Genomic DNA, 26,169 nt, shown 5'->3' with positions numbered 1-26,169 from the left:
GAGTAAAATCCAGCTACCCATCTGCTCCCTGCCTTCCCCCAAGTTGTTGGGCATGGCTGAAGTAAATTGTACCATCTCTCTGACATAGGATCACACATCCGCAATAGATATGCAAGAGTTCCACATTTCTTCTTTTCCTCTAAGGTGTGCACGTTTTCTCATTCTGAGCAATTATTTTGTCCTTTCTCCTCTGTCTTGAAACTTTCTGCTCTCTTTGCATAACTCTCACACTTAGCTGTGTAACGATCTGCTTACCTTTTCTAAACACGAGGGCATGTCAATACAAACTCACTTTTCTATCACTAAATTTCCAGCCTATTTTCCCCTTTATTTTGAGTGGACAAAATCTGCCTGCTACTACTTGGAGCCAACCCCAACATTGTGTTTTTAAATGCTCTCTCAAAGACTGTTCCTTTAATAGACAACTCTCCTACGTCACCAGTTTCTCTCTTGATTATTCCTATGAGCCTACAAATAAAGCTTCTACTCACACATCTTCAGGAAAACATTTTCTTGAGCCACCATCCTATTGACTTCATAGAAAAACTGCTCTGAGTATTCTGTATTCAGTATTCTTTATTCAGATATTTGCTATCTCACCTTCTGTTCTTTCCTTAGCCAAATCTAATGAGATTTTCATTCCTCACAAGATGTCCTGTAAGGTTACTAAGTGAACACTATTACCAAATCCAATGACCAATTTTTATTTATTTATTTATTTATTTATTTATTTATTTATAATAAATTTTACTTTTATATTCCCCATACAATTGCAAACCCCCATTCTGACCTCAATCCCTCCCCTCCCGCCCCCACCCCTCAAATAGTGTCTCTGGTTCATAGTTTTTTTTGTTGATTTTAATTTTCACTTTCTTATAGTTACTCATTTTCCTGGTCCCTTATTTAAGTTTTCTAGATTCCTGCTATGAGTGAGACCATCCGGTATTTTTCTTTTTCTTTTTGGCTTATTTCGCTGAGCATGATCCCTTCCAGCGCCATCCATGTTGCTGCAAATTGCATGTGTTTATCTTTTTTGAATGCTGAGTAATATTCCATGGTGTATATGTACCACATCTTCTTGATCCAGTCATCTATTTTTGGGCATATGGGCTGTTTCCAAAGCTTAGCTATTGTAAACAGTGCTGCTATAAACATAGGTGTGCAGGTGCTCTTTGGAATGGATGTTTCAGTGTCCTTTGGGTAAATACCTAGGAGTGGAATTGCTGGATCCTATGGAAGCTCTATGTTTAGTAGGTCCAGAAATCTCCACACAGCTCTCCATAGTGGTTGGACCAGTTTGCACTCCCACCAACAGTGCAGGAGAGTTCCTTTTTCTCCACAACCTCGCCAACATTTGTTGTTGCTAGTTCTTTTTTATATGTGCCATTCTCACTGGTGTAAGATGGTATCTCATGGTAGTTTTGATTTGCATTTCCCTGATTACAAGTGATGTTGAACATTTTTTCATATGCCTGTTGGCCGTTTGCATTTCCTCTTCAGAGAAGTTTCTTTTTAGCTCTTCTGCCCATTTTTTGACTGGGTTATTTTCTTTGTTGTTGTTGAGTCTCATCAGCTCTTTGCAGATTTTTGTGATCAGTCCTTTATCATTAGTGTTGGGTGCAAAAATGTTCTCCCAGTTGGTGGGGTTTCTCTTTGTTTTTGTTATTGTCTCTTTTGCTGTGCAGAAGCTCTTTAATTTGATGTAGTCCCAGCTGTTTATCTTTGCATTCACTATCACTGCTTTGGGTGATGTGTCTGTAAAGATGTCTTTGATGTGCAAATCACGTAGTGTTTCGCCTATATTTCCTTCTATATATTTTATGGTTTCAGGTCTTATGTCTAGTTCTTTAATCCATTTTGAGTTGACTTTTGTGTATGGTGTGAGGTAGTGGTCAAGCTTCATTCTTTTGCATGTAGCAACCCAGTTTTCCCAGCACCATTATTGAACAAACTTTCTTTGCTCCAATGCATAGTCTTTGCTCCTTTGTCAAAGATTACTTGACCATAAATCTGTGGGTTTATTTCTGGATTTTCTATTCGATTCCATTGGCAATGACCAATTTTTAGTTCTCATCTTATCTGAGCACTTTGCATAAATTGACCCAGTGGCCACAATTTCCATCTGAAAAAAAAGTTCCTCCTGGTTTTCTTCCTTGAATTCCAAGCTTACTTTGCTGTTTCCTTTTTTTTTCCCCCCAGTTTGGCCTCATTATGTTGTGGTTCAAAGCTTCTATCTGAACCCACTCCTTTTTTGTCATTTTATTTTATTTAATAAATTTCCCCTCCTTTTTTAAAACTAATTTTTATTTTTTATTTTTTATTTTATTTATTTAATTTTTTTTGCATAGAACTTGGGTACAGGCTAGAGGTGCAGAGGGTGAAAGGACTCACCAGAGACAGAGTGGGGAGCAGTACCGCAGACCTACTGAAATACACTGCTGAGGGGAACAGTGGGTGAGACAGGAGAGGTCTGCTTCGCCATAGGTGGGTTAGCTCCCTGGCTGGGGCTCCAACTCAGGCCAAGAATCAAACTCAGGCCCCAGCAGTGATAGTGCTAAGGCTTAACCCCTAGACCATCAAGGAGGCCCTGAATCCCTTTCTTTATCTCTCCTCTGGAGTTTCTTTCCAATAAAATCTATGTGTTGATGATCCCTAAGTGTATGTCTGCTGTTCACATTTCTCCCATATCCTTTTCATCTGTGTTATCTATTGCTATGTAAAAAAATATCCTGAATTGAGTGCTGTCAGTGAAACATTTATTATCTCATGGTACCCAGGCCTTCTGGCTCAGTGTCTTGTAAGGCTGCACTCAAGATGTTGACAGGGAGAGCTGTCACTGCAAGGCTCCACTGGGGCAGGATCTTCTTCGTAGCTTACTTAGTGGATGTTGGCATGATTCAGTTCCTTAAAAGTTGTTGGAGTGAGTTTCTCCCCAACTGTTGGTCCAAGGCTACCCTCAATTTCTTACCACATGACATTTCATCAAGGCAGCTCACACTCTGGTGACTGGATGCATCAAAGTGAGTAGCCAGAAAATTTGAAATGTTTTGTATAATGATTCTCAGCAGTGACGGCCCATCTCTTCTGCCTCATTAATAAGTCACTAGGTCCAGCTCACATTCAAGAGACGGGGATCACACAGGTCATGAATAACCACAGCTGGGCATCACTAGAAACCTGCCACACTCATGTGGAATTAACTTGGTATTGATATAGGCATCTTAAATTCAAATTATCCAATATGGGTCATGTCTTCCTAACCTCCCAAACTGGCTATTCCCCTAACCTTCCTGTCTCAGTTAATGGCAGCACAATATACCTCTATTCCTTTTTAAACCTGGGAGTGATCCCTGAGTTCATTTTTACTCTCTGACCACACCCAATATATTAGTCACGCCTATTGCTATTCTCTCTCAATTGTACACCTAGTCTGATGATTTTTCATCATTATCTTTGTTGAAATTCTGGTCTAAGTCAGTATCAGTTGTTTAAACTCCACTCCTGTATCAGCCCTCAAGCTAATTGGTATCCTTTTTTTTTTCTTCCTATTTTTATTTCACTGCAGTCCATTCTTCATACAGTAGTCAAGGCAAACTTTTAAAGAAGTGTATTATCTTCTTTGTACCTGTATTAGTTCTCTCAGACTTCAGCAACAAACTGTCATGAGCCAGGTGACTGAACACAACGGAAATTTATTCTCTCATGGTTCTGGAGGCTAAAAGTCCAAAACCAAGGTATCTGCAGAGACTGAGGACTCCAGGGAATACTCCTTCCTTGACTCTTCCTAGAGTCCTGTGGTTATTGGCAATCCCTGGTTGGCTTGTAGATATAGCACTCCAATCTTTGCCTCCATTGTTATGTGGCCTTACCCATATGTGTGCATGTTTCTCCTTATGAAGAAACCAGTCATTGGATCTAGGATCCATCCTAGTCCAGTGTAAAAACCTCCTAACTTGATTCCATCTTGCAAGGACCCTACTCCTCAGCAAGGTCTCATACAAAGTCCCCAGGGTTAGGGATTCCAACAGCTTTTTGGATGATACAATTCAACCCACCACAGGGTTCTTTACATTCCAAATGTGTTTTCACTACAAGTGAAATAAAAAACAAATCCCTACATGAATTGGTTCCAGTCTGTTGTTCACGCCTCACCTAGAGCCACTTTCCTCCTTGTCTAATCTGCTGCAAACATGCCGACATTTTGTTGCACAACTTTGTCAAGCTTGTTTGTTTTCATCTCATGCCCTGCATATGCCCTTCCTCTTCCTAGGACATTTTTCCCCATAGCTATACATGACTGTCTCCTCATTATTTAAGTCCCAGGTTATTGGGAAGATTTTGGAGAAATGAAAACAATATAAATTCTATGCCACATTCCTCTCTGTCTTGTAATCCTACTTAATTGTTCTCACAATATTTATAATTAATGAAATATATTACTTGGCTGCTTGTGTTTTGATTGGCAAGAATGTAAACATGGTGAAAGAAAGCTCTTGTTCTGTCTTGTCTCCTATTATGTCTCCTGTACTCCATTATCTGCGATACTGCATGGCATATGCTGGTCAGTGAGTGTATATACCCTTTGCAATGTCAGAGAGCTAAACAATACCATGAAAATCATCATTTTCAACTACTGATTTACCTCTGAACTTTTGAATTTGTTGAGGTAGCAAGAATTTATGTGTAATGTTTCTAGATGTGGTGGAAGAACAGTCAATCTTAGAATTCAATTCTTAGAAGAACTCAAAGCAAGTAAAGTTACATGCTAAGTTCTAGAAGGTTAAGAAGCAACCATATCAGACAGATATAATGCAATTTATATTCTCTTTCAAAATATAGTTCTGCTCCCATGATAAAGAAGCAGGAGTCTCAGATATTGAAAACCTTTGAGTTGAGCAGCTGTAGCAAATATCTAGTTGAGAATCTCATTAATAGAATTTCAGTCCATGCACAGGTTTCGTAAACACACACTATCCAAAGAACAGTAGCAGTACAGCTGGGTCATTGGATCTGGATTGCATGTACTTTTTGTTTGTGGATATAATTGCATCAGAAGTTTCACAACTAACTCTCTTTTATGTATTGACTAATTAAAATATTGTCAGGAGATGATATGGAAACTAATTTTCTAGCTGTGTGACCTTGGGAAAGATACTTTATGTAGACCACCATAGTGTCTACGTGATTGAAAATTTGAAAGGTTTAAGAAAATCACTTACGTACCTAGAAACGTGCCTGGTACTTACTAAGTGCTCAATGAAGGTTAACAATTGTTATTAATAAACATTGTTAGCCAAATATGAAAACCAGATATGAATGTATAAATATCATGATTATCTACAAATGCTAGTGATAAACTAGAATATTCCTTTTAAGTGTCTGGCTTCTTCAATATTGTACTAACTTCCAATTAATGCTGGAAGAGTTTATCTCACAGTTCAAACTTTGTGGTTGTCAGCAGCACAATTTCTTTTCTTCCAATTCTGAAAGGTAAACATCTGAAATAAGTTTTGCAGGACACCGATCAGATGTAGTAGGGCTGGTTCTTGAGGGGGTTTCAGGGAAGAATCCATTCTTCTAATCTTCCTGCTCCAGTGGTTGCTGAAATTCCTTGGGGCATGGCTTAATCGCTCCAGTCTCCTATGTGTTGTCACATGGCCTCCTCCCTAACTCACCTATAAGTGCTTTTGTGATTACAGTGGGCCCACCTTGTAACCTAGAATAATCTCCCCATGTCATGATCTGCAAATGAATCACATTTGCAAAGCCCCTTGTTCCTATTTAAGGTAACAGTTCCAGGTATTGGGGCATGGACGTTTTGGGGCACCATTTTGCCTTGCACAAATGCATTCACTCTCTTTTAATTTTAGCAATTATTAAAACACAAACAAATACAAGGCTTTATCATTTTTGTTTCCTTCATAACAGATTTCTATTGAGCTATTGGCCCAAATGGACAAATGCTTATATTTCTTTCCATGGCAGCTTCTGTGGTCATGTTCTCACTGAGTACAGTACACCCAGGTTAAGATTATTAAGCATCTTTGTAGAAGATGACCAGTTTTTCTGTGTCCCGTGTCCTTAAAATTGATAGTGTGATAAAGCTAATTACTCTGACTAGTGATTAAACTTGTGATACGGTGGCACCAGCCATGCCACAGATCATTTGACAATGTCTGGAGACATTTTTTCTTATGACAACTGGAGGAAGGTACTTCTGACATCTGGTGGGTAGAGGCCATGAATATTGCTAACCATTCCCTGCAGCAAAGAATTACCCCAAGTGTTGATTTTGTTGACAGCAGTTGGGATGAGGAATCCTGCCACAGGGATCTGTAAATAATGCTGTTGCTTAGTCTTTACTTTTCAAAGTTTGGTCCATGGCCCTGAAATTTTGCATCAGCCAGGTAGGTCTTTAGTCTCCTTAAAAGCTCCCCGAGAATCCCAAGATGCGGCCATGCTGAGTAGCTCTGCTGCAGCGACACTCCCCCTAGCCTGCTGTCTTGTTACAACGGTGGACATCTTGAGTTTAACTGGAAAAATCAAACTTTTCACCACATACAACAAACATCAACTCTAATTAACCTAATGCCCACTATTTCTTGAGAGTTGCAATAAGTTTCTTTAATATGTTGAATTTCAAACCCACAGAAATGCGATAAGAGTCAGGTTTATCCAACTATTCCTTAACTATACTGGCAAGAAGAACTCACAAGGAAGGGCGAATCCACTCGCCTAGGATCATGTTTACAGCTCACAAGAGCGATGATGGAATATATTTGCTTTTCCTCCCTGGCTTTTTCACTTGCCTCATCCAATATGCTGACTTTGGAACCCAAAAAACGTCTTTGGTATGAGCTTTTGCAGCTGAATTACAGTGGAGGGCATGATGAATATGAAAGGTGTAAGAAAGGTGAATTAGAAAAGTGGCAGATGGAAACTGTGTAGTGTTTTTATTTATGCTCTCTATTCTTGTGCACAGTGCACTTTCCATTTTAGCTAGTCGGGTTCATCCATTTACTGGATTTTCTCCTGTCACCAAATAAATATGAGTTGTATAGAATTTCATAGAATTTGCTGGCAGCCTATGGAATATTTCAATTTCTTCAATAATTCCTAGTAATTTAAGTTTGGAATTATTACATATAGTTAATTCAGTTAAGGCTATAGTCACCTGCATAGCCCTGTAAATGTTCAGAGACTTGTAACAATAAAGAATAATGCACACCTAACTTATGGTACTTACATTTAATACTAATAATACATAATGTATTTGATTTTCTCACTCATCCTCTGAGCTAGAAGCTATTCCCCTGCCCATTTTACAGGTGAGGAGACTGAGGTATAAAGATATTAGGTATTATTAATGTGTCCAAGTTTGCACAGCAGGTAGGAAGTTGAAATGGACTCGAAACACAGTTTTACTCCAAGTGTGGGCACTTAACCACTTCCATTGCACAAATTTCACATGACCTTGATATTGAGACCTTTTGTAAGATGGTATGTCCCTTTCCTCTGAGGTGGGAAGTCCCTCTGCCTTTCCAAAGCTGAAATGCACGCCTACTATTTCCAAATACATTTAGGTATTCTTTTTTCTTTTAAAAATTTATTTATTTACAAGAACTGGGGTACAGGCCAGAGATGCGGGGGTTGGGAGGATTCACCAGAGACAGAATTGGGGACATTACAGGCAGATTGATTAAAATACACTGCTGAGAAGCGCAGCGGGCGAGACGGGGGAGGTCTGCTGCACCATGTAGGTCACCTCCCTGGCCGGCTGGGGATCGAACTTGTGCTGCAGAGGCTGCGGGTAGCTTTACAGTGCTATGTTTAACCCCTTGTGCCAGCAGGGATGCCATTTTTTAGGTATCCTTGTTGATGATGATGTCATATAAATAAACTTTTCTATTCATCTTTTCAATTCTACAAAACTCTTTTTTAGCTGCCTGTAATGTGTTTTTATATTGCTGTTCACATGGTTTCTGATTATAATATCGTGTTACTAAGTAGTGACTAGAACACCAAACCTTTATTGTAATTTCTAATTTGTTTTTTTCTTTACTTACCTCAAAGGATTCATTGACTAACTGGATTATAATGTATGGATATTTATTAAGTTTACTTTTCAAAAAAAAAAGTCATGACTCATAAAGATATAAACCCATGTCAAGGATTTCCTTAATTCACAAATTAATAATGGAACTGGAAGAGATGTTATAGTTGGTTCAGTGGAGGTGTCAATGAACCATAAATTTACATGCATAAAGGAATTTTAGAATGGATTCATCACTATCTGTATATAGAAATAATCATTTGCATCCCACCGTATACAAAAAAAATTTCCATTTCTATGGATAAGAATCACTTGCCTGGGTATCTGCTTTCTGGGAGTTTATTGTGTCTTTGCAGAGATGTAAAATAGCATGGTCAAAGACAAAGTTGCACATATAGGATCAGATAATCCCCAGAGGCTCCAACTTTTCATCAAAATGATATCCAATAATCTCTGTGATTCATTCTGGAGTCTCAAATATTTTCTTTAATTATTATCGTGTTGGTGCTTTTATGGGATTAACTCTTCTACAATGTTAATTCCATTCTTTCAGTTATAATCAACACTTAGAGTAGGAAATGTGTTGTCTGTTTAAGGGTGTGTGTCTATCCAGAATCTAGTTTATTAGATTATGATTTCTCTCCTACTAGTTTGTTAGTGACCCATTGCATTAGATCTTATGACTGAGGACATTGGAAATTGTTGTGGCAAAATATTTAGCACTGTGGTTTATCCAAATGACTCCTGGACTGAAAAAGTGTTTGTCTTTGACTTGTAGAATTATAGTAAATCATCTGGATTTTTGAAAAATTTGAAATAATTTGCTTCCTAAAATTTTTTTCTTTTATTTCTCCCATTTAATTGTAGTATAATTGACAAGTAAAAATTACATATTTAAGACATACAGCTTGATGTTTTGATATATACATTCATTGTGAAATGATTGCCACAATCAAGCTCATTAATATACCACCTGCACTTTGCATAGCTATCATTACCTTTCATGTGGTGATAATACTAAGACCTACTCTGTTAACAAACTTCAAGTATGTAACACAGAATTACTACCTAGAGTCACCATGCTGTACCTTAGACCCACAGAACTCAGTCTTGTCTAACTAAACCTTTGCACCCTTTGACCAGTATCTCCCCACAATTTCTTATTTTTTGTAGTCAGGTAGTAGACCATTCTGTATATATACCGCATCTTCATAGTCCACTGTTGTGTCATTCCGCCCAGGATATTTAAGACCCTTTCATGCCTGTTTCAAAGTCAGCCCAATGTCACCCTTATGTAAGGATGTTTTCATGACCTCTCCAGGCAGCATGAATAATTTCCATCGACTTGAGAATTTTTTTCTGTTTTAACACCTACTGGTTTGCGGTAATTGTTGCTTTTCATGTCTCTCTCCATGTGATCCTTGAATATGGTGACTGATTTCCTAATGATTTTGTGTCTCTAGGACTTAGAACAGCCCTGAAACATGGTAGGCACTAAAAAATTGAAATAAATGTATTAGTAACATTATACACTGTGAGTAGTTGATTTTTTTCAAGTTAGTTGTCAAAGGTTCATGACATAGGAAAGTTTTCTCTGGGACTGATTTTATATATTGTGCCTTCTGGGTAACTTAATTTCAGGGTCTGTAAGATGCTCTGTTTAGCCTTGCTATAGGGAATCTGTTCCACAACTTTAACATGCATTGCTTTATGTAACTTGTGTACTTGGTAAAATACTTTTTGTCATGCACAAATGGATACACAATTTTATTTATTAGAATGGGAAAATGATTGGTATAAATTTGACTTTCATAATGTTAAAACTCTTAAGGATTAAATCAAAATATATTGGGGCCTCCCCAGTGGCGCAGCGGTTGAGCGCTGGGTTGCGAAGCTGCCTGAAGCCTCCGCGGCACCAGTTCGATCCCCGGCTGCTCCCTGGCCACCGGAGGAGGGTCCCACATGGCACGCAGACCTCTCCTGCCGCCCGCTGCTCCCCTCAGCAGTGTGCTTCGGTCCTTCTGCCTGCTCTGCTCCCCGCTGTAGCTCTGGTGAATTCTCTCACCTTCCTGTGCTTCTGACTGTATCCAGTGCTTGTATAAATAAATAACATAAATCTTAAAAAAAATAAAAATATATTAGATCATTTTTTGGAGCATAAATAATGATATTACATAACAGACAGGAATGTATATAATATAATTATATTATATACCAGACAGGAATGTAGAGAAAGGGGGCATAGGAAATGAACAAACATTTCAAGATGTGTACAATTAAATGTCACTATTAATCACGTAGGTAGACACCATAAAGGCAGTTATTTTATTTAGACATAAAGCTTTGATGGTAGGTATCTATTCCTCCAATATGTAGAGATAAATAGGTCAAACATGAAATAAACATGGCACTGTGTCCATGCTTTGTATATGAGAAAACAGTGACCCATAGAGCTGACGTTACTTGTGTAACCTAATACACAGTTAAGACTCGTAAAGACTCGTAACCAGTTTGTTCTCACCCTAAAGCCAGTTCTTTCGGCTCTGTTGCATAAGTGGGCTAAAACAAATGAGCACAACTTCCCTCCATTTCACTTCCCAACTTGCCTTTGTATTCATCCATGTATACGTCTTTCCTTCTGCCTGTAAGAAGTGTCCCCAAGTTGTGCCTACTACCTCCCCCTTTTTAGATTTACCTCCTTGTCTTCGCTCTGCTTTCCTTTGCTTCAGTTTACAGATAACCCTGGTCTTGCCTATTCTCTATTATAGTTATCCCTCTACTCTCTCTACTCTCAAGGATCCTACCCTTCAGAATCTGAAACATTTTCCACCTTTCAATTTCTGGTTATGCCTGCATTTGTCCAATAAAAAGACAGACTGCCCGATATCACAAGCAGCATCAGAAAGCTCAAGTTACTTGTCTTTTCTTACCCACCGAATGCATAAGTGCTGCCAATTGTGTCCTTAAATATCCTTGTTTGCTTCATTGACCCAGCTCCTTCCTGATTCACTTTCGCTTTGCTGCCTGCTTTTCTCACTTTTCATTCCCTTTGATCACCTCATAATTATTTGTAACCTCCGCAGTTGAAAGCGTCAACCTTCTTCTATACTTTTTTTTCCTGTTTATCCTAATCCATGTCTTTAACTTTAGCTACAATTACAATGTTGTTATCTCCCATCTCTCTAGTGAGCATCAGGCTAATATTTTTAATTAACTACAAGGCAATTCTAATAGGAGATTCCACGGACAATTTAAAATCTACATGTCTCAAATATAATTTCATATATTTCTCCACTCTCATTGCCTAAAATGTCTTCTCTATTTCCATATATTAGTAAATGGTAGCATAATAAACTTGTTTGTTCACATTCTATGCCTTGAATCAAATTTTGAAGCTTCCTTTCAAGGCCACTTTCTTTAAACTAAGCTCTGTTTATTCCCCAATGTATTCTATTCCAGAATTCACCGCCACTGCACTTAACTGACCCTGTTCCTCATCTTCCTATCCCCTGCCTGCTAACTAGTTTCTTCTACCTTCAAATTATGCTTTCTAAAACAGTTCTTATTCCCTTCTGAACACTCATTGGCTCTTCATTTTCTATGCTTATAGAATGTTAGGATTGTGTGAAAGGGGAACAGGTCTGATCTTGGGTGAGTCATCATTTATATTCCTAGGAAACATTTGATGTATACACCATTTTCATGATTAAAGAAAGTAAAGCTACATAAAATACCCCTGGATGGGGTCTCCCCTGGTGGTGCAGGCGGTTGAGCACAGCGCTGTGAAGCTGTGTGCAGCCTCTGCAGAGCCGGTTCGATCCCTCCTGGCCATGGAGATACCCACATGGCGGGAAGACCTCTCCTGTCTTGCCAGCTGCTCCCCTCAGCAGTGTATTTCATCAGTCTACCTGTTCTGTTCCCCACTCTGTCTCAGTGAATCCTCTCACCCACTGCGCATCTGGACTATTCCCCGGTTTCTTGTATAAATAAATATATATATATTTTTTTAAAATACCCTTGGATGATGGAGTTGGACTGAATATGAGTGAAAAGTATCGTAGGGGCCTGAGGGAATAGTCCCAAATTCTTACCTAGTATATCTGGTCACACAATCCTACATTGACATCCCAACTCTAATAGAATTGAGAGATAGAGCCCAGAACCTATGACCTATTTACACTTCACTCCTGGAATTTGTCATATTACATCCTTGCTGTGATGGTTTCTTATTGCTGCTGCCACACATTACGACAAAGTTAGTGGCTTCAAACAACCCAGATGTTTAACCTTACAGTCTTTGTGATCAGAAGTTCAGAATGTACTGGATTTGGCTGAAGTCAAGGTGTTGGTTTGCCTGCTTTTCTTCTGGAGGATCTAGGGAAGAATCTGTTTCCTTGCCTTTTCTGGGTTGTAGAGGTCACATACATTCTTGGCACTTGTCGTGCTCCTCCATCTTCAAAGGACATCGCTCTGATCTCAGGCCGTTGTTTCCATCTTAAATTTTCTCTTCCTGAATGTGATTTTTCCATTCTACTTTTATAAGGATACCTGCAACTACTTTGGGATCACCAGAATAATAATTTCCCATGTCAGAATCCTTAACCATATCTGCGGCATCCTTTTGCCAGCCAAGGTAACATACTCAGTGATTCTAGGAATTTGATTGTGAACACATCTGTGGGTGGGCATTATTCTGCCCAGAAGACAGGAATTTTCTCCCGTCCTTTGTCTTAGTCCCAGAATTCCCTTTCCCTTAAAAAGTTTCTCCTTTATGACCTAGCTGAACTGCTTCTTCATCTGAAAGCCCTTTCCTATGACTTCACCAGACCCAACCTGGAGCAGAATTGATAGATCTCTCCCTGTACTCCCTCAGCACATTATACTCACCATATGGTAGTAGGGCCAGTCTAATTAAGTAGGTAAGCATTCGTCTCCTTTATTGGTTCGTGAGCCTTCTTTATTAGTGCATTACATGTCTTCGTGTCCCCATTGCACCATAGCACAGCATCCTGTAACTAGTATATGCTTAATATGTGTTTATCAAATGATGAGTTTGAATGCCAGAATTCAACTGCATGTAATAGCAGCCTTTCATTCATTTTTTTTTTTTGCAGTTAACATTTGTTGTTATATTATTAAAGAGATAAACTAATAGTTTGGGGTAGGCTGTAAAGAAAGCTGGTATATACAGAAAGTTTTACAAATGAGAGAATGTCAGATGAGTCTATAGTAGTAGTAGTAGTAGTAGTAGTAGTAGTAGTAGTGGTAATAGTTATAATAAAAATAATGACAATAACAATCAACTACAATAGCAAAAGTAGCTTTTCTATCTTGAGTTTGCTCTATGTCCCAGTGCTATTTTAGGCACTATGCTGAATGTACTTTAATAATACCTATTTTTACAAAGAACAGAGAAACTAGTTATGAAGACTAGTTAATTGCCCTGAATCAAATTGCTAATAGGTGGCAAACCGGCAAAAGAACCCAAACAGACTGATTGCTTATGACCACTGTGATGTGTTCATTTTGCATGAGACTTAATAGTGGATTATGTGAAGCCAAGTGGTGAATGGTACCTTTAACAAGAAACAGGCAAATGATTTCAGGTCCATCTACCCAGAAATTGAAGCTTCTTGAAATGAGGTCACTGGTACTATGAGATTCTATGTAACAATAAGAAAATGCATGAGAATCTCAGTAATATATATATGTGTGTGTGTGTGTGTGTGTGTGTGTGTGTGTGTGTATTTTTGAATTGTGATTTCTGGGTAAGAATTTTAGGGCCTCCCTGGTGGCGCAGCGGTTGAGCACTGGGTTGCGAAGCTTCCCGCAGCCTCTGCAGCACCGGTTCGATCCCCGGCTGCTCCCCGGCCAACGGAGGAGGGTCCCACATGGCGCGCAGACCTCTCCTGCCGCCCGCTGCTCCCCTCAGCAGTGTACTTCAGTCCTTCTGCCTGTTCTGCTTCCCACTCTGGCTCTGGTGAATTCTCTCACCCTCCAGCGCTTCTGACTGTACCCAGTGCTTATATAAATAAATAAATCTTTAAAAAAAAATGTATTTAAAAAAAAAGAATTTTAGTTATGCAACAAATGCAGCAAAGCTGGATGTCTGTAACTAGACATTCACTCTGTCTTTCAGTATAAGATATAATTAAAAAAAAATACCTCAAAGAGGTTTGTAAAATTTATTGTAGATTGATCAAGATGTTAAATCTGTGAAATGCTGCATAATTCTTTTGTTTTCCCTAATACTCAGCATTTCAAGAGATTCAATTAAGCATCCCAATGTCGCCAAATTGATGCTTTCCAAACCAATTTAATTTCGAGAAATAGATTCACCAACTAGCCTGCATGCTTTGTAGAAATGAAATGCATAAGGAAATAATATTCTGAGCAAGAGAAAAGTAATAAGATTGTTAAGCTGGAAGGTCTTGCGGTGTGTGTTGGATCCTGGAGTTTCTTGGGCAGCGCTGATTAAACTCACACTGAGAGAGGAACTGATTCTCACTGCTAACCTGAAGGCTGAAAATATCAACTTGAAGATTTCCTACAGCTCCAGTTAGTGCAGTGGCTGGGAGATGGGATCTGGTTTTAGGAATGCGTGACTCAGCCTTGCTCTTTAATATGGCAGTTCCTCAGCTGTGTCTGATGAGTGGGCTCTTCAGACTAGGTTTCCTTTATGTCTTTGTGTGAACTCAAGGTCTTTGGTTAGAAAACTGAAACAGGCTATCATCATTTAAAGGAGTTGAGTTAAAATAGCTTCTTCTCAATGCTTATTTTAAAAATTCACTGACTTCCCTGCTAAAAATGATGATGGTGACACTTTCCTACAAGTGAATGGATTTGGATTTTGTTTTGTGAATTACAATGTGTTTTAACAGAATTTTATAAATGTGAGTGAATTAATCATTTAAAAATATTCTGAGGTACCTGAGGCTCAGGAGACAAAAACATGTGACATTTCAGCTTCCCCATCTTTAATAAAGTCATAGTGATTGAAAGCTGAATATGATAGGTCCACAACTGTCTTGCAAAGAAACTTGTGCTGTCATGGATTGACAATATATTTGAACTATGTTCTGACTTGCTACTTTTTGAAATTCAGTCTTTCAGCTATACTATCTCAGTCTTAAATAAAAATAAGAGGATGACATTGTTCATTTCAGTTAATTTCAAGCGAAATTGTTCCCCCTTTTGAAATCCAAACACTCTGTTCCTTTTGGTATCCCTCTGAGAGCCTTGTGAGAAAAAGAAATGCTGTGGCTTTCCCCCTAGCTTCATAGACGGTGTACTTTATTTCAATAGAAACAAAAGGCTTAAAATTCTCTTGAAGTATCTTTCAGAGTTTTTTGAATGAGAATTGTATAATTATAATTCAATCTTTAGAGGTATGACATTTGAAAAAAATGATACTCAATAAAACCATATTCTGTTGCAGCTTGGAACATTAAAAAGTCATTGTTTGGTAATTTATATTAAAACAATTAAACAATTGTGAGTGAAATAGTTCTTTTGAAGGGGCTGCAATTAGGTCCTTTAAATAACAAGAAATTTTTAACCTGAAGTAACCATTTATGGATCTATAAAGACATAATTTTGGCATACCTGGTCTTGCTTTAACTTAGGAATCAGAGTATATGGGGAAATACAATACAGATTCTGTTCACATTCTTGGTGTGTGTGTGTAATTCATGTCCCCAGTCATGCATGATCAAAAGTCTAACAAAATAATCCTATAATATTGCTCTGTGTATTTCTAAATATATGTTTTTCTTTGTATCTTTCCTTTAGGGAACAACCTGTAAGAGCTGGAAGATGAAAGCTCCGATTCCACACTTGATTCTCTTATATGCTACTTTCACTCAGAGTTTGAAGGTTGTGACCAAAAGAGGTTCTGGTAAGCAGTGTTCCTTTCTTCTCTCTCATTTTTATGGCGTCCAGTGGTGGTGCTACATTTTTGCATGGGCTTCTTGCGGAGAGGTTGAGAATGAATGGGCCTCCTTATTGTGGAAATGTAAATACAGCTTTAAATAAATTGAGCATACTCTTGGGGAATTAGAAATATAGGAATAGGATAAAAATTGTGGCTTATTTTATTTATTTCTATGAATTGAAATGGATTCTCAACCAAAAGCTTCAGTTTGATTTCACTTTATAGTATAATTTTCTTATGGTTCAGTATGATTTCATTGTATAATTTTTTTCTTTTATAAGGAATATCTTTTAATTTTGCATGGAAGTACTGTGATTTCTTTTCATGTTCACTTTTACTGCTACCATTTCAATGTCAGCTATGTTTAGGGTAGATCCTTTTTAGGGTTGTACTTCAGTTGATTTGCTGAATCACTTTATAAGTACTTAAGGAAAGCACCAGAGTTATTAAAAAAAAAAAACGTCATGGGAAAGCATCCTAATATATTACTAGGAAGTAGAGGTAAAGTAGAATGGTAATATGAAAGGGGCTGCTATATGGAAGAGTTTATGGAAAGCTTTGCATGTTTTCAGTTGACCGATGATACTTGGAGATAGTGAAGCATATGAGGCAATTGAAGAAATAGTGTTATGGATGGGAAGCTATAGCTTATGTATTAAGTAGCCAATAAGATAAAACCTTTACACACTCACGTTCTGATGTGATGTTACAGAATTTTTGAAGCTCCACCTTTTGGGTATTCTGGAAGAGGAGATGGATGGTGTTTAGTTGCTAGAACTGGAGTATGATCTATGTTAGTTCTCTACAGAAGAGATGATGTGTGAGAGATTGCAAAGTGTTGCGAGATCAAGAATTGCACAAACAGAAGTATCTTTCTACTTCAGAAGGGAGAGGGAATGGATGGTCTGAGATGCAGCTTTGGACCCTTCAATTAAGAGGTGTCAAAATCACATTGATTATATAATGAAAAGGACTATGTGTAAGGGAAACAGAGCAATTTGGGTCTTGTGGGTTTCAGCTTGGGAGAAAGTCTGCAGAGGGATTGAGGATTACTTCTGCATGGACAGGGCGATGGTGCAGCATTTTGAGCAAAATAAATTTGATTGAGCCTGTTGATTTTAGAAAATTTTGGTAGTTGGATAGCTGTTGTATCAGCAGATGTGATTGTATACAATGTGAAAAATAGTGTTTCTGTGTTTACACATATCATCTGTTCTTCTTGGTGGACCTTTTGAATGAAGGAAAACCTTAGGGCAGGATTATGTCATTTGAGTAGATTACTGGTAAATAGCAGATATCTTGATTTCTTTGTCTCCGCTTACAAAGAAAGTCAGGCATACCTGTGGGAATAAGAGTAGGTAGTAGAGCGAGCTAACCATGATGGAAGCTGACCCTTTCTGCAACTGTGATATCTCCTAGAATAGTAATTTATGTTAGAAAACACTTTACATGGATCATTGGCATACTGACCACCTAGATGAAAAACATTCTGTGTAAGGAGTATAATAAAATGGAACTATCTAAAATAGAAATATTGACTGAATTTAAAAAAAAAAACAACTCAATTTTCTGATTTTTTATCCTTGATTATATAAAATGGTTTTTATCCAGTTCTTTCTGGCTATGTCAGATCTATGATTTCTTTATTGAAATGCAAATGTGACATTCACCTCCCTCCCCAGTCATAAAATAGTGGTAACTGGTCCTTTCTGTAGATGCTCTAATTTGGGGGCAGGGGAACCTTTTATTAATGTGGGACTTTGGATATTTGAGAGGCACGGGAGCAAAACTAGAAATGCAGGACAGTTGGAAAATTCATATACCCTTCTGCTCCAGAGACCTGGAAAACCCAGTGATCTGTCTCAAATTCAACTATTATTTTAATGATATGATTATTTTAGGAGAGTGATAATAAAGATGCTGCCCCAAGTTTGGCAGAAGTTCTAGACCTTGCTCTCATGTATTTATGAATGTAGCTACTTGATACCTCCCCAACTGAATGCATTTTCTGTCTCATCATGTCAGAATGACAAATAAGGCAGATACTGAAGTTCATCTGCTTCTAAGGTTTATTTACTATTCTGTAAAATGTGGATTAAGATAGTCTCCCCCCTTGTGTCTGTGTTAAGACCACCGTGGATGGAAGTTTGTTTGCTATATGGACAGTAAGTGTGCTATTTGGGAATCAATGATACTACTTAATCCACATACGTTCATAACTTGACTCATTTTAGCTGATGCCTGTTACCATGGCACCTTTGTTGAGAGAAGCAGATATGTAGCTTACTGAAGAGTGTCATTACTGATCTCCACAGATCAAGTAGAAGAGTAGTGCACTTGGCATCCTCCCCTTAAAAGATTAATGGCTCAATCTTCATGCCCTGCTCAACATATAATAACCAGAGGCACCAAGGCCAGGGAGTAAAAATCACTTTTCGATGTTGATCTCACACACCAAAAAGGCTACTTATCCCTAGAATTTCCTCTTATTTAATGCATTCTTCAGTATCAATTTTATAAATCTTTTTGAAAATTCAGTCATCATGATTGAAAACCCAGTGCTTTTTTATGTGTCTTTGCTACAATATTACTTTTAATTCGCTATGACTACTAAAAAAAAAAACAAAAAAACAAAAAAACAAAAAACAGAACTGGAAGTTAATAACCAAGAATGTTTTAAATATGATTATCATGCACACAGTAATGTTGGATTTTTATGACATGTTAATTGTCTGTAGCATTTACTTTAGATGAACACATATGGTCATTCCATAAAAACTTAGAAGTAAGTATTTGTTTCTCATTAACAGAACTAATTTGAAAGCAATAGGAGCTCTTCATACACAAGCTGGAAATGTTTTATTTTTATCACATTGGCTTACACCCCCATTGCTATTAATTTAAGGAACAAATTAATTATAATAAGACTGTTATATCATCGTAACACCCTTGATTAAGATATTAAAATTCAACTCTATAGTGTTTTGTTTCAAATATCACTTTGTGTATATATCTAACAATCAAGATTTGAATTTGGTCTCAGGTAATGTTCTATAGTTGTGTATACTTTTAGAATCATGGCCCTTAATAACTATGGAGGCAGACACTCAATTTTGTTATACAATGGATTTTCTCTTGGAGCAATTTTATACTTTGGTTTTAGTTTTTATAAGGAACACTTGAAGAAAAAAGCAAGGCAATCAATAACACCTATTCTTCTCAAGTGTATGAATACTTTAGCAATTCAGTAAATAAACATTTGAATTGCTGTCATTCGCAAAATTCCATACAAAAACCACATATAAAGCAAATAGTTGCTTGGAGAGTCTTTGTATCCTAACCAGTTTGAAAAAGGTAACTTAAAGTCCTTGTTTGTTTGACTCTTTCTTCTGTCTTCTTTCTCTTCTTCCTTTCTCTGCCTTCCTCACTCTTCTTTATGTATTTTTTTGGCAAATATAAGAATATATTTGGAATATACCTACTGTGTCTTTGTAGACATTTTAAACCATAACAATACTGTCATTACTTTGTTTGAAGGGTCAGTGTTTATGAAATGTTATGTCTTTCCAAGGTCATTGCAAGAAAATTGTATGGTCTCTGTGAATAATGGTTGTTTGTAAATGTATATTTATGCTTTGTGTCACGAGGATAATTTGGGGCAGGATACATGAACAGGGTAATCATGTAAACCATTGAAGAGCTATTATGTATAAAGTATTAGAATAGCACATTTGGGGAACTGAAGTGTGAGTTGTGATTTGGTCCAGGAGTTTAGAACACTGAAGAGGAATAAAACGTGAGGTATCTGGAAGTAGAGATTAGGGAAGAGGCAGGGAGTTAGTCCTTTGGTCTGTTTCTCTTTGCTTTCATATCCATCCATAGACTATAAAATGCTGAGTGTAAGAACGATGATTCATGCATGTCCATAAACTACAGTGCCAAGTATCATGTGTGTTTCAGGGTCAGGGTTCAGTGAAATGCCCTAATGAAGAAATAATTGAGTAAATGAGTAGCTTTACTATTCAGGTTGGATTACCTAGTTAATATGCTATAATACCAACACAGTTTTAGAAAAATAAAGGTCAAATAAAGAAGAGGCATTTAGGAAAAACTTTTGTTTCTTAAACAGAAAGTAGTATAATATATAAGATTTCTACAGCAAAAGATAGAAACTCAGAATATCTAAGACATGATAAGGGTTTACTGGAAGACTGTGAAATTTGCAAATCATGAGGGTTTTTATGAGTTTGGAGTACAGTTCAAAATATGTTAGAAGGAAAGGAAATGAATCTTTAAATAATTACTACATTAGAACTTGCTGTATTTACTGCTGCTTTAAATAAGTACTGTCATTATGCAGGCATTCTGGTTTTAATTATATTGTTCAGTATGAACGACCCTGAAAAGGGTATAGCTCCTGATTACTGATACACAATAAATAAGCGAGTGACCTCAGTATAGGCAAAAAAAAAAAAAAAAAAAAAAAAAAAAAAACCCACACACTTATGACATTATATAAGAACAGTTAAGTCATTACATACATAAACTAAAAGGTATATTTTCTTCTAGAATGCATTTAAGGGACCTAAAATCTTCCTTATAACAGTTAGCTATGAGAGAGTAAGAGGGTTACCAGAGGAGTTGATATTGTCTTTATTCTGGAATCTGAAAATGGGCATCTGTTTGTGTAAAGAGACTTAGAAGCAATTCTTCCTGATAGCACTTGGAAAGCAAGTCTCACAAGAGATTTTACCAAAGTCATAAAATCTAAGCCAAAATAATTCATGAAAGATGAAGGCAGTTAAATAACCAAACACATAGTTTAGGTTCTAATCTTTGTTATTTCAGAACCATCTTTTCCTTAAGTATGAGAAATTATGCTGCTGTGTAAACGAAGTACAATTTTACTAAATAAGAGTGAGAAAGTCTAGTGGGGTGTTTCAATCTCATGCCAACGTGATTTATGTGCATTACCTCTCTTGGGCATTCCTGGAAGTCGATGAGTTTAATTCCACATGATTAAGAGACAACTTAGTCCCCTAGCATCTGCCTTTTATTATGTTTACCATGTGTTTATTCCGAGTTTGTCAAATATGTCAAAAAGTATGAAGCATTTCTCCCTTTATTCCTTTGGGATATCTTACAAGACCAAACTTCTGAGGTTTTGTTTCTGTACTTTTGACATGAAACAAAAATGCACTTTAGTTTTCCTTGGGTAAATTTTTCTATCTCTTTTTTAAAAATAATTTTTGAAATTAGATCTAGAATAATTCTGTCAACTTTTGACTGACGTAGCATTGGTTTATAACATGTAAGTTTATAACTTAAATCAACTTAAATCAGCCTATGTATATCCTACATTATGTTCACCACAAAAAGTCTAATTCCATTCTTTACCATACATTAATTTGAAGAAGTGTCTTTGATTAGAACATGTCTAACAAAGGGAACTTACATCTGACAAAATTGTCAAGTATCTTTGTTTAATAATCATCCTCTGTGCCTAGGAATTTCACCATAAGCTTGTTCAGTTTTACTTGTGAGTATAATTTTATGTAGAGTTTATATAGATTGATGTCAATTCTGGAGACTGATGCCTGGCTTATGGTGAATTTACTTGGAAAATTCAGTATGGAAGACTCTTGCACGTTGAATAGGATTTCAGAAGGGATAGGAATGTCCCAAGTTGAAAAATATAGCTGTGTTACATTGCATCACAGGAGTACGAAAATATACTTGCTCTTGTATAAAGAGGAGGGGAGGAATAGGGGGCAGCAGTGAGAAGCCAGTCGTTGGTGGATATATTAAGTCATGTGAAGGAATTGATGTTCATTCTAGAGATGGCGCAGAGGTGATCACTGCTGGACTGGAAGATGAAAGCCTGATCCATAAGCAGCTTACTGTAGACTTGAAGGTCATCAACGAGGTAGTTTGGAAAAGGGAAGTCTTCTATTAGTATCCTCCTGCTGCTTTAATAAATTCTCAAAAATTTAGTGGTTTAGAGCAACACACATTTGTTACCTTAGATTTTTGGAGGTCAAATGTCTGTGAAAGGTTGATATTGCTGAGTTCTTTGAGTAGGCTCTTGGGAAGCATCAGTTTCCGTTCCTCTTCCAGCTACTTAATGGCTCATGGTCTCCCATCACTCTAAAAGTCTGCTCCTGCTGTCCCATCTTCTTTGCCTCCAACTTTCCTGTCTCATTCCATTTTAAAAGCCTTTTTGATTACACTAGACCTGTCTAGATCAACTTGGAAACCCTCCACATCTCAAGATCCTTAATTCAGTCAAGTGCCTTTTGCCATGCCCTTTTCTAATGTAATGTAGTAACATGGTCTAGGTCTTAAGATGTGGACATCTTTGGAGAGGTCAGGGCATTATTCTGCCTATTACAACTGATAATTAGCTGAGTCAATCAATAAAGCTTATTGAGATGAGACTAGAGATTAGAGAAAGGATGACCAGTCAGGAATGGGGGGGGGATAAAAATGGTTAAGTTGAAAAATTTTGATGAGAGGATCATGTGATCTGTAGTCCATGATGAAAGAGAGAAAGGGATGTTGTTGAGGAGGTAAGGTGTGGTGGGGGGCAGAAAACCACAGAGAAAGAAGAAGGAGGGGCGGCAGGCAAAGAAAAATAAAAGAAATAGTTTCTAGTGACACTTTGGCTCTTGATAAATTCTAAGTTTCATGTGAACTTCACAAATGCATTTTCAGAAATACCCCCTTTTTCTTGTGTTATCCTGAAGGAGTATGGGTTCCTTTCAACAAAAAATGTCTGAAACAAAAATGATTTTATGATTCAGAGTAACAGTGGTGAAAATGGGGAAGAGAGAGAGCTATTTTAAAGTTAGAATCCACTGAGTTTGATGATTGAATGTAGGGCATTTGAAAGGAAGAGGTGGAGAAAATAATTCTGTAATAAGATTGTGATGTCATCAATTATGTTGAAACTCAAGAACAGAAACTTGAAAGGACCACTTATTTAAAGAGAGTAAGTAGGAAGGTCTTTGTGAATCAGATGAAGTATCAAATGAACATTTGGCATGGAATCTGAAGGATTTCAGGTATCTTACAAGGGAGTTTGAATTTTATCATGCAGAGCAAAATGTTTTAGCTGAAGTATTTAATTACTTTGCAAATCCCTTTAGTAGAAAATTCGGTCCGAAAGGTTGGACCACTTTCTTGGCAGAGCATTCATTGTGGACAGTATGGTCTATACACATACCATAAAGATGAACCTCCTTGATGTATATGTGATGTGGCTACCAAAATGTTTATGCCAGTCCATCAGTAAAGCGTTCTCTACAGAGAAGGGCAAGATACAATGGGTCACACATGACAGTGACATGGTCAGATCTGCTTTTGGACAGATAACACTTCTTGTAGGAAAGACTGTAGTGGGATTTCAGAGTTGGCATGTCAGTTATCTTAGTGAAAATCATTTTCAACTATAGTTAGGGCTTGAAAGGCAGTCAATGGACTGAAAATATGTTTCTAAAAAAAGAATAAATAGGGTCAAGTGAACACTTGGGGATGTAGTGTGAAATAATTTGAGAAGTTATGTTGATGGAATCCCAGTTACAGAGGTGGGGGAGCCGATTTCTTTCAAGGAGAGAAGAAATGGAATGAGTTCATCTGGAATGTATGAGCTCTGGCAGGAACTGGAAATATTGAGCTGAAGGATTTATTGGTCTGGAGTTGTGGCTCCTATAACAAATTACCCGTAGCCGCCATAACAAATCACTACAAACTGGGTGACTTGAAAGTATAGAAGTCTATTCTCTTGCAGTTCAGAAATCTGAAATCAGCGGTATTGGCCAAGGCCAAAGTCCTTCTGAAGGCTCTTGGGGAGAGTCCTTCTTCCAGTTTTTAGGGTCTCCAAGTGTTCCTTAGTTTATATGTGTGTCGTTCCAACCTCTGACTCCATCTTCACCTGGCTTCCTGTGTCTCTTCTCTCCCTTGCCTTTCTCTTATAAGGACACTTTGTCAGTGGATATAGGCTCTAGTTGGATCATCCAGGATGATCTCATCTCAAGGTTCTTAATCATATTTGTGAAGTTCCTTAATCTAAATAAGGTTCTGGGTAGGTGTATCTCTTGGAGAGCTACTATCCAACCCACCACAGAAGTCAAGACTAGAAATAAGGATTTTGAAACTGTCTTCATCTTGAGAGCATCATGACAGAATGAGATTACCCAGGAAGAGCTTGCAGAGGAAGAAGAGCAAAAGGAAAGGTGAAGGGAAAAGAAGCCACGGGTTTTGTGGAATACTATCCTAAAGAATTTGGCAGAGAAAGATGAGTCAGTCAGGGAAGGAGACTAAAAAAAAGTTACGAGAGAGGAAAGAAAACTTTGTATTTTTCTAGAAATCAGGGGAGTAGACAATTTCAACAAGTGAGAGTGAAGGGGTTAAATCCTGTGGAGAACTGTCAGGCAACTGAAAATCGGTCCTTCAATAAAAGTTCAGGCGAATTTAGAGATGGAGAGAAAATGGAATCTGAAAGAAGTTGGTGTCATATATATTTTTTTTTAAAATATGTGTTATTCAACTCAGTTTATTATAAGGGCTGTTTATTTAAGGGTTACTTTAAGTCTTTAGAAATTATTATATAAAACAATTGTAAAACGGTTATCTACCATGAGAATAATTGTACTATAGGAAGAATAAAATTGTGTTCAAACAAAATCTTTTACCTAGATTTGAAATAATTGGCCACAGATGAACCACCTGAAGGTAGGGTAATACTGAATTTTTTTTTTAACATTTTTTGTTAATTTTTTTCCACAGCGTAGGATTTGTCCCCTCAGGTGCAGTCACCATAGCTTTGCCACCACTGAAGTGCCCACAGTTGTCCACCACCCTCCACTGTGTTCTTCCCCCACTTCTCTACTCCTCCCTTCCCCCTCCCCTCCTGAGTGTGTCAGATCTACACCTTGCTATTAGTCAGAATGCTGAGAAGCAATGTGAGTGTCTCAGATCTAAGGTCTGTTCTCAGGGGTCGGCCTTACAGTTTATCTTTGTCTGATCCTTTGTTTGGTTTCTCTAGATTCCACATATAAGTGAAACTATCAGGTACTTATCTTTTTCCTTCTGACTTATTTTGCTTAGCATCATCCCTACTAGCACCATCCATGTTGCCTCAGAGTTTTGCTGAGTCGCGTTCCCTTATGCATATGTGCCACATCTGCCTGATTGAGTTTGCATGCCCTCACTTGGTACAAACAGATAGGAAAGCGCCTCTCACAAGTGTGTTACTCTTTGTCATGGTTAACCCTTTGCCGACCGTTGTTATTTGGCAGGACACTTCTACAGACAACTGATATTGACAACGGATATTGTCTGCAATGATGACTACTAAAATCACATGCTTTAAGTCATTTTCCAGAACTGGTTTAGGTTGTCCTGAGGAGTGTTCTCAAGCCTGTAGCACTCGAAACTAAGAACTTGGGTCTCAGTCCAGCTCCTACTGAGTCTTGTTGTTTGGGACAAGTCCCTAAACACTTGAAGTCTTCAGATTCCTTTTTTAGAAAAAAAAAAGTTTTGAACTACATCAGTAACTGCAAGTGTATCCTTTTGTTCAAATCAAAAGCATTTATTGAAAACCTTCAATGCTTACTCAGTAGATAAAGTGACAGTATTTTACATATTTGCAAATTCATCAGACATATGTTAGAGGGCCAGAATTTGTGGCCAGAGTGCTTGAGACCCATCCTTGATGGCATTTAACTTTATGCTGCACAGTTTTTCCTAATGCCAGAGCTCAGAGGTTGTTATCAGTTTAAAACAGGAATTTGATTTTATTAATAGAAAAAGTATGACATTTAGCCATGTAAAAAAAATCATATGGTATGTGGCTACAAAGCTAAAGTAAAAATAAGGCACTTTTTCCTTCAGGTGGTGAAGTGTCTAAGTAAAATTAGGTTTGGCAATTCAAGACACTAAACTGTGTTTCAGCCTATGTTTTGCTTATTTGCGGCAAATTTTCTTTTGTAGAGGAGTAGTCTCTTAAGACATCTGGAGTGCCGCCTTGTATGGAAAAATGTTGCCTTAAGGCAATGAAAATAGATAACTATGCCAAATTTTAAAATCTCTGAGGGTTATATAAATATGTATATTTATTTTAAAGGTATAAAACCCCCCTTGTGGGTATCTTAAACGCTATTCAATTATCTGTATTTTACTC

General features: G+C 37.5%; 1 protein-coding gene across 2 annotated transcripts in view; it reads left to right on the top strand.

Moving 5' to 3' along the window:
• The window catches only part of IL1RAPL1 (interleukin 1 receptor accessory protein like 1), a 1,141,580-nt gene that overhangs the window by 157,834 nt on the left and 957,577 nt on the right, over positions 1-26,169 (top strand). For both annotated transcript variants that reach the window (XM_037512572.2, XM_054695805.1), the window contains exon 2: positions 15,845-15,950. In XM_037512572.2, coding sequence (XP_037368469.2) covers positions 15,869-15,950 — 82 coding nt within the window. In that variant the 5' untranslated portion in view covers positions 15,845-15,868. The remainder of the gene's footprint in view (positions 1-15,844; positions 15,951-26,169) is intronic.

This window comes from Talpa occidentalis, unplaced genomic scaffold (genome assembly GCF_014898055.3).
Source record: "Talpa occidentalis isolate TD23 unplaced genomic scaffold, MPIMG_talOcc4v2.1 talOcc4.15, whole genome shotgun sequence".
Taxonomy (NCBI): domain Eukaryota; kingdom Metazoa; phylum Chordata; class Mammalia; order Eulipotyphla; family Talpidae; genus Talpa; species Talpa occidentalis.
This window is presented reverse-complemented; position numbering and strand designations above follow the sequence as displayed.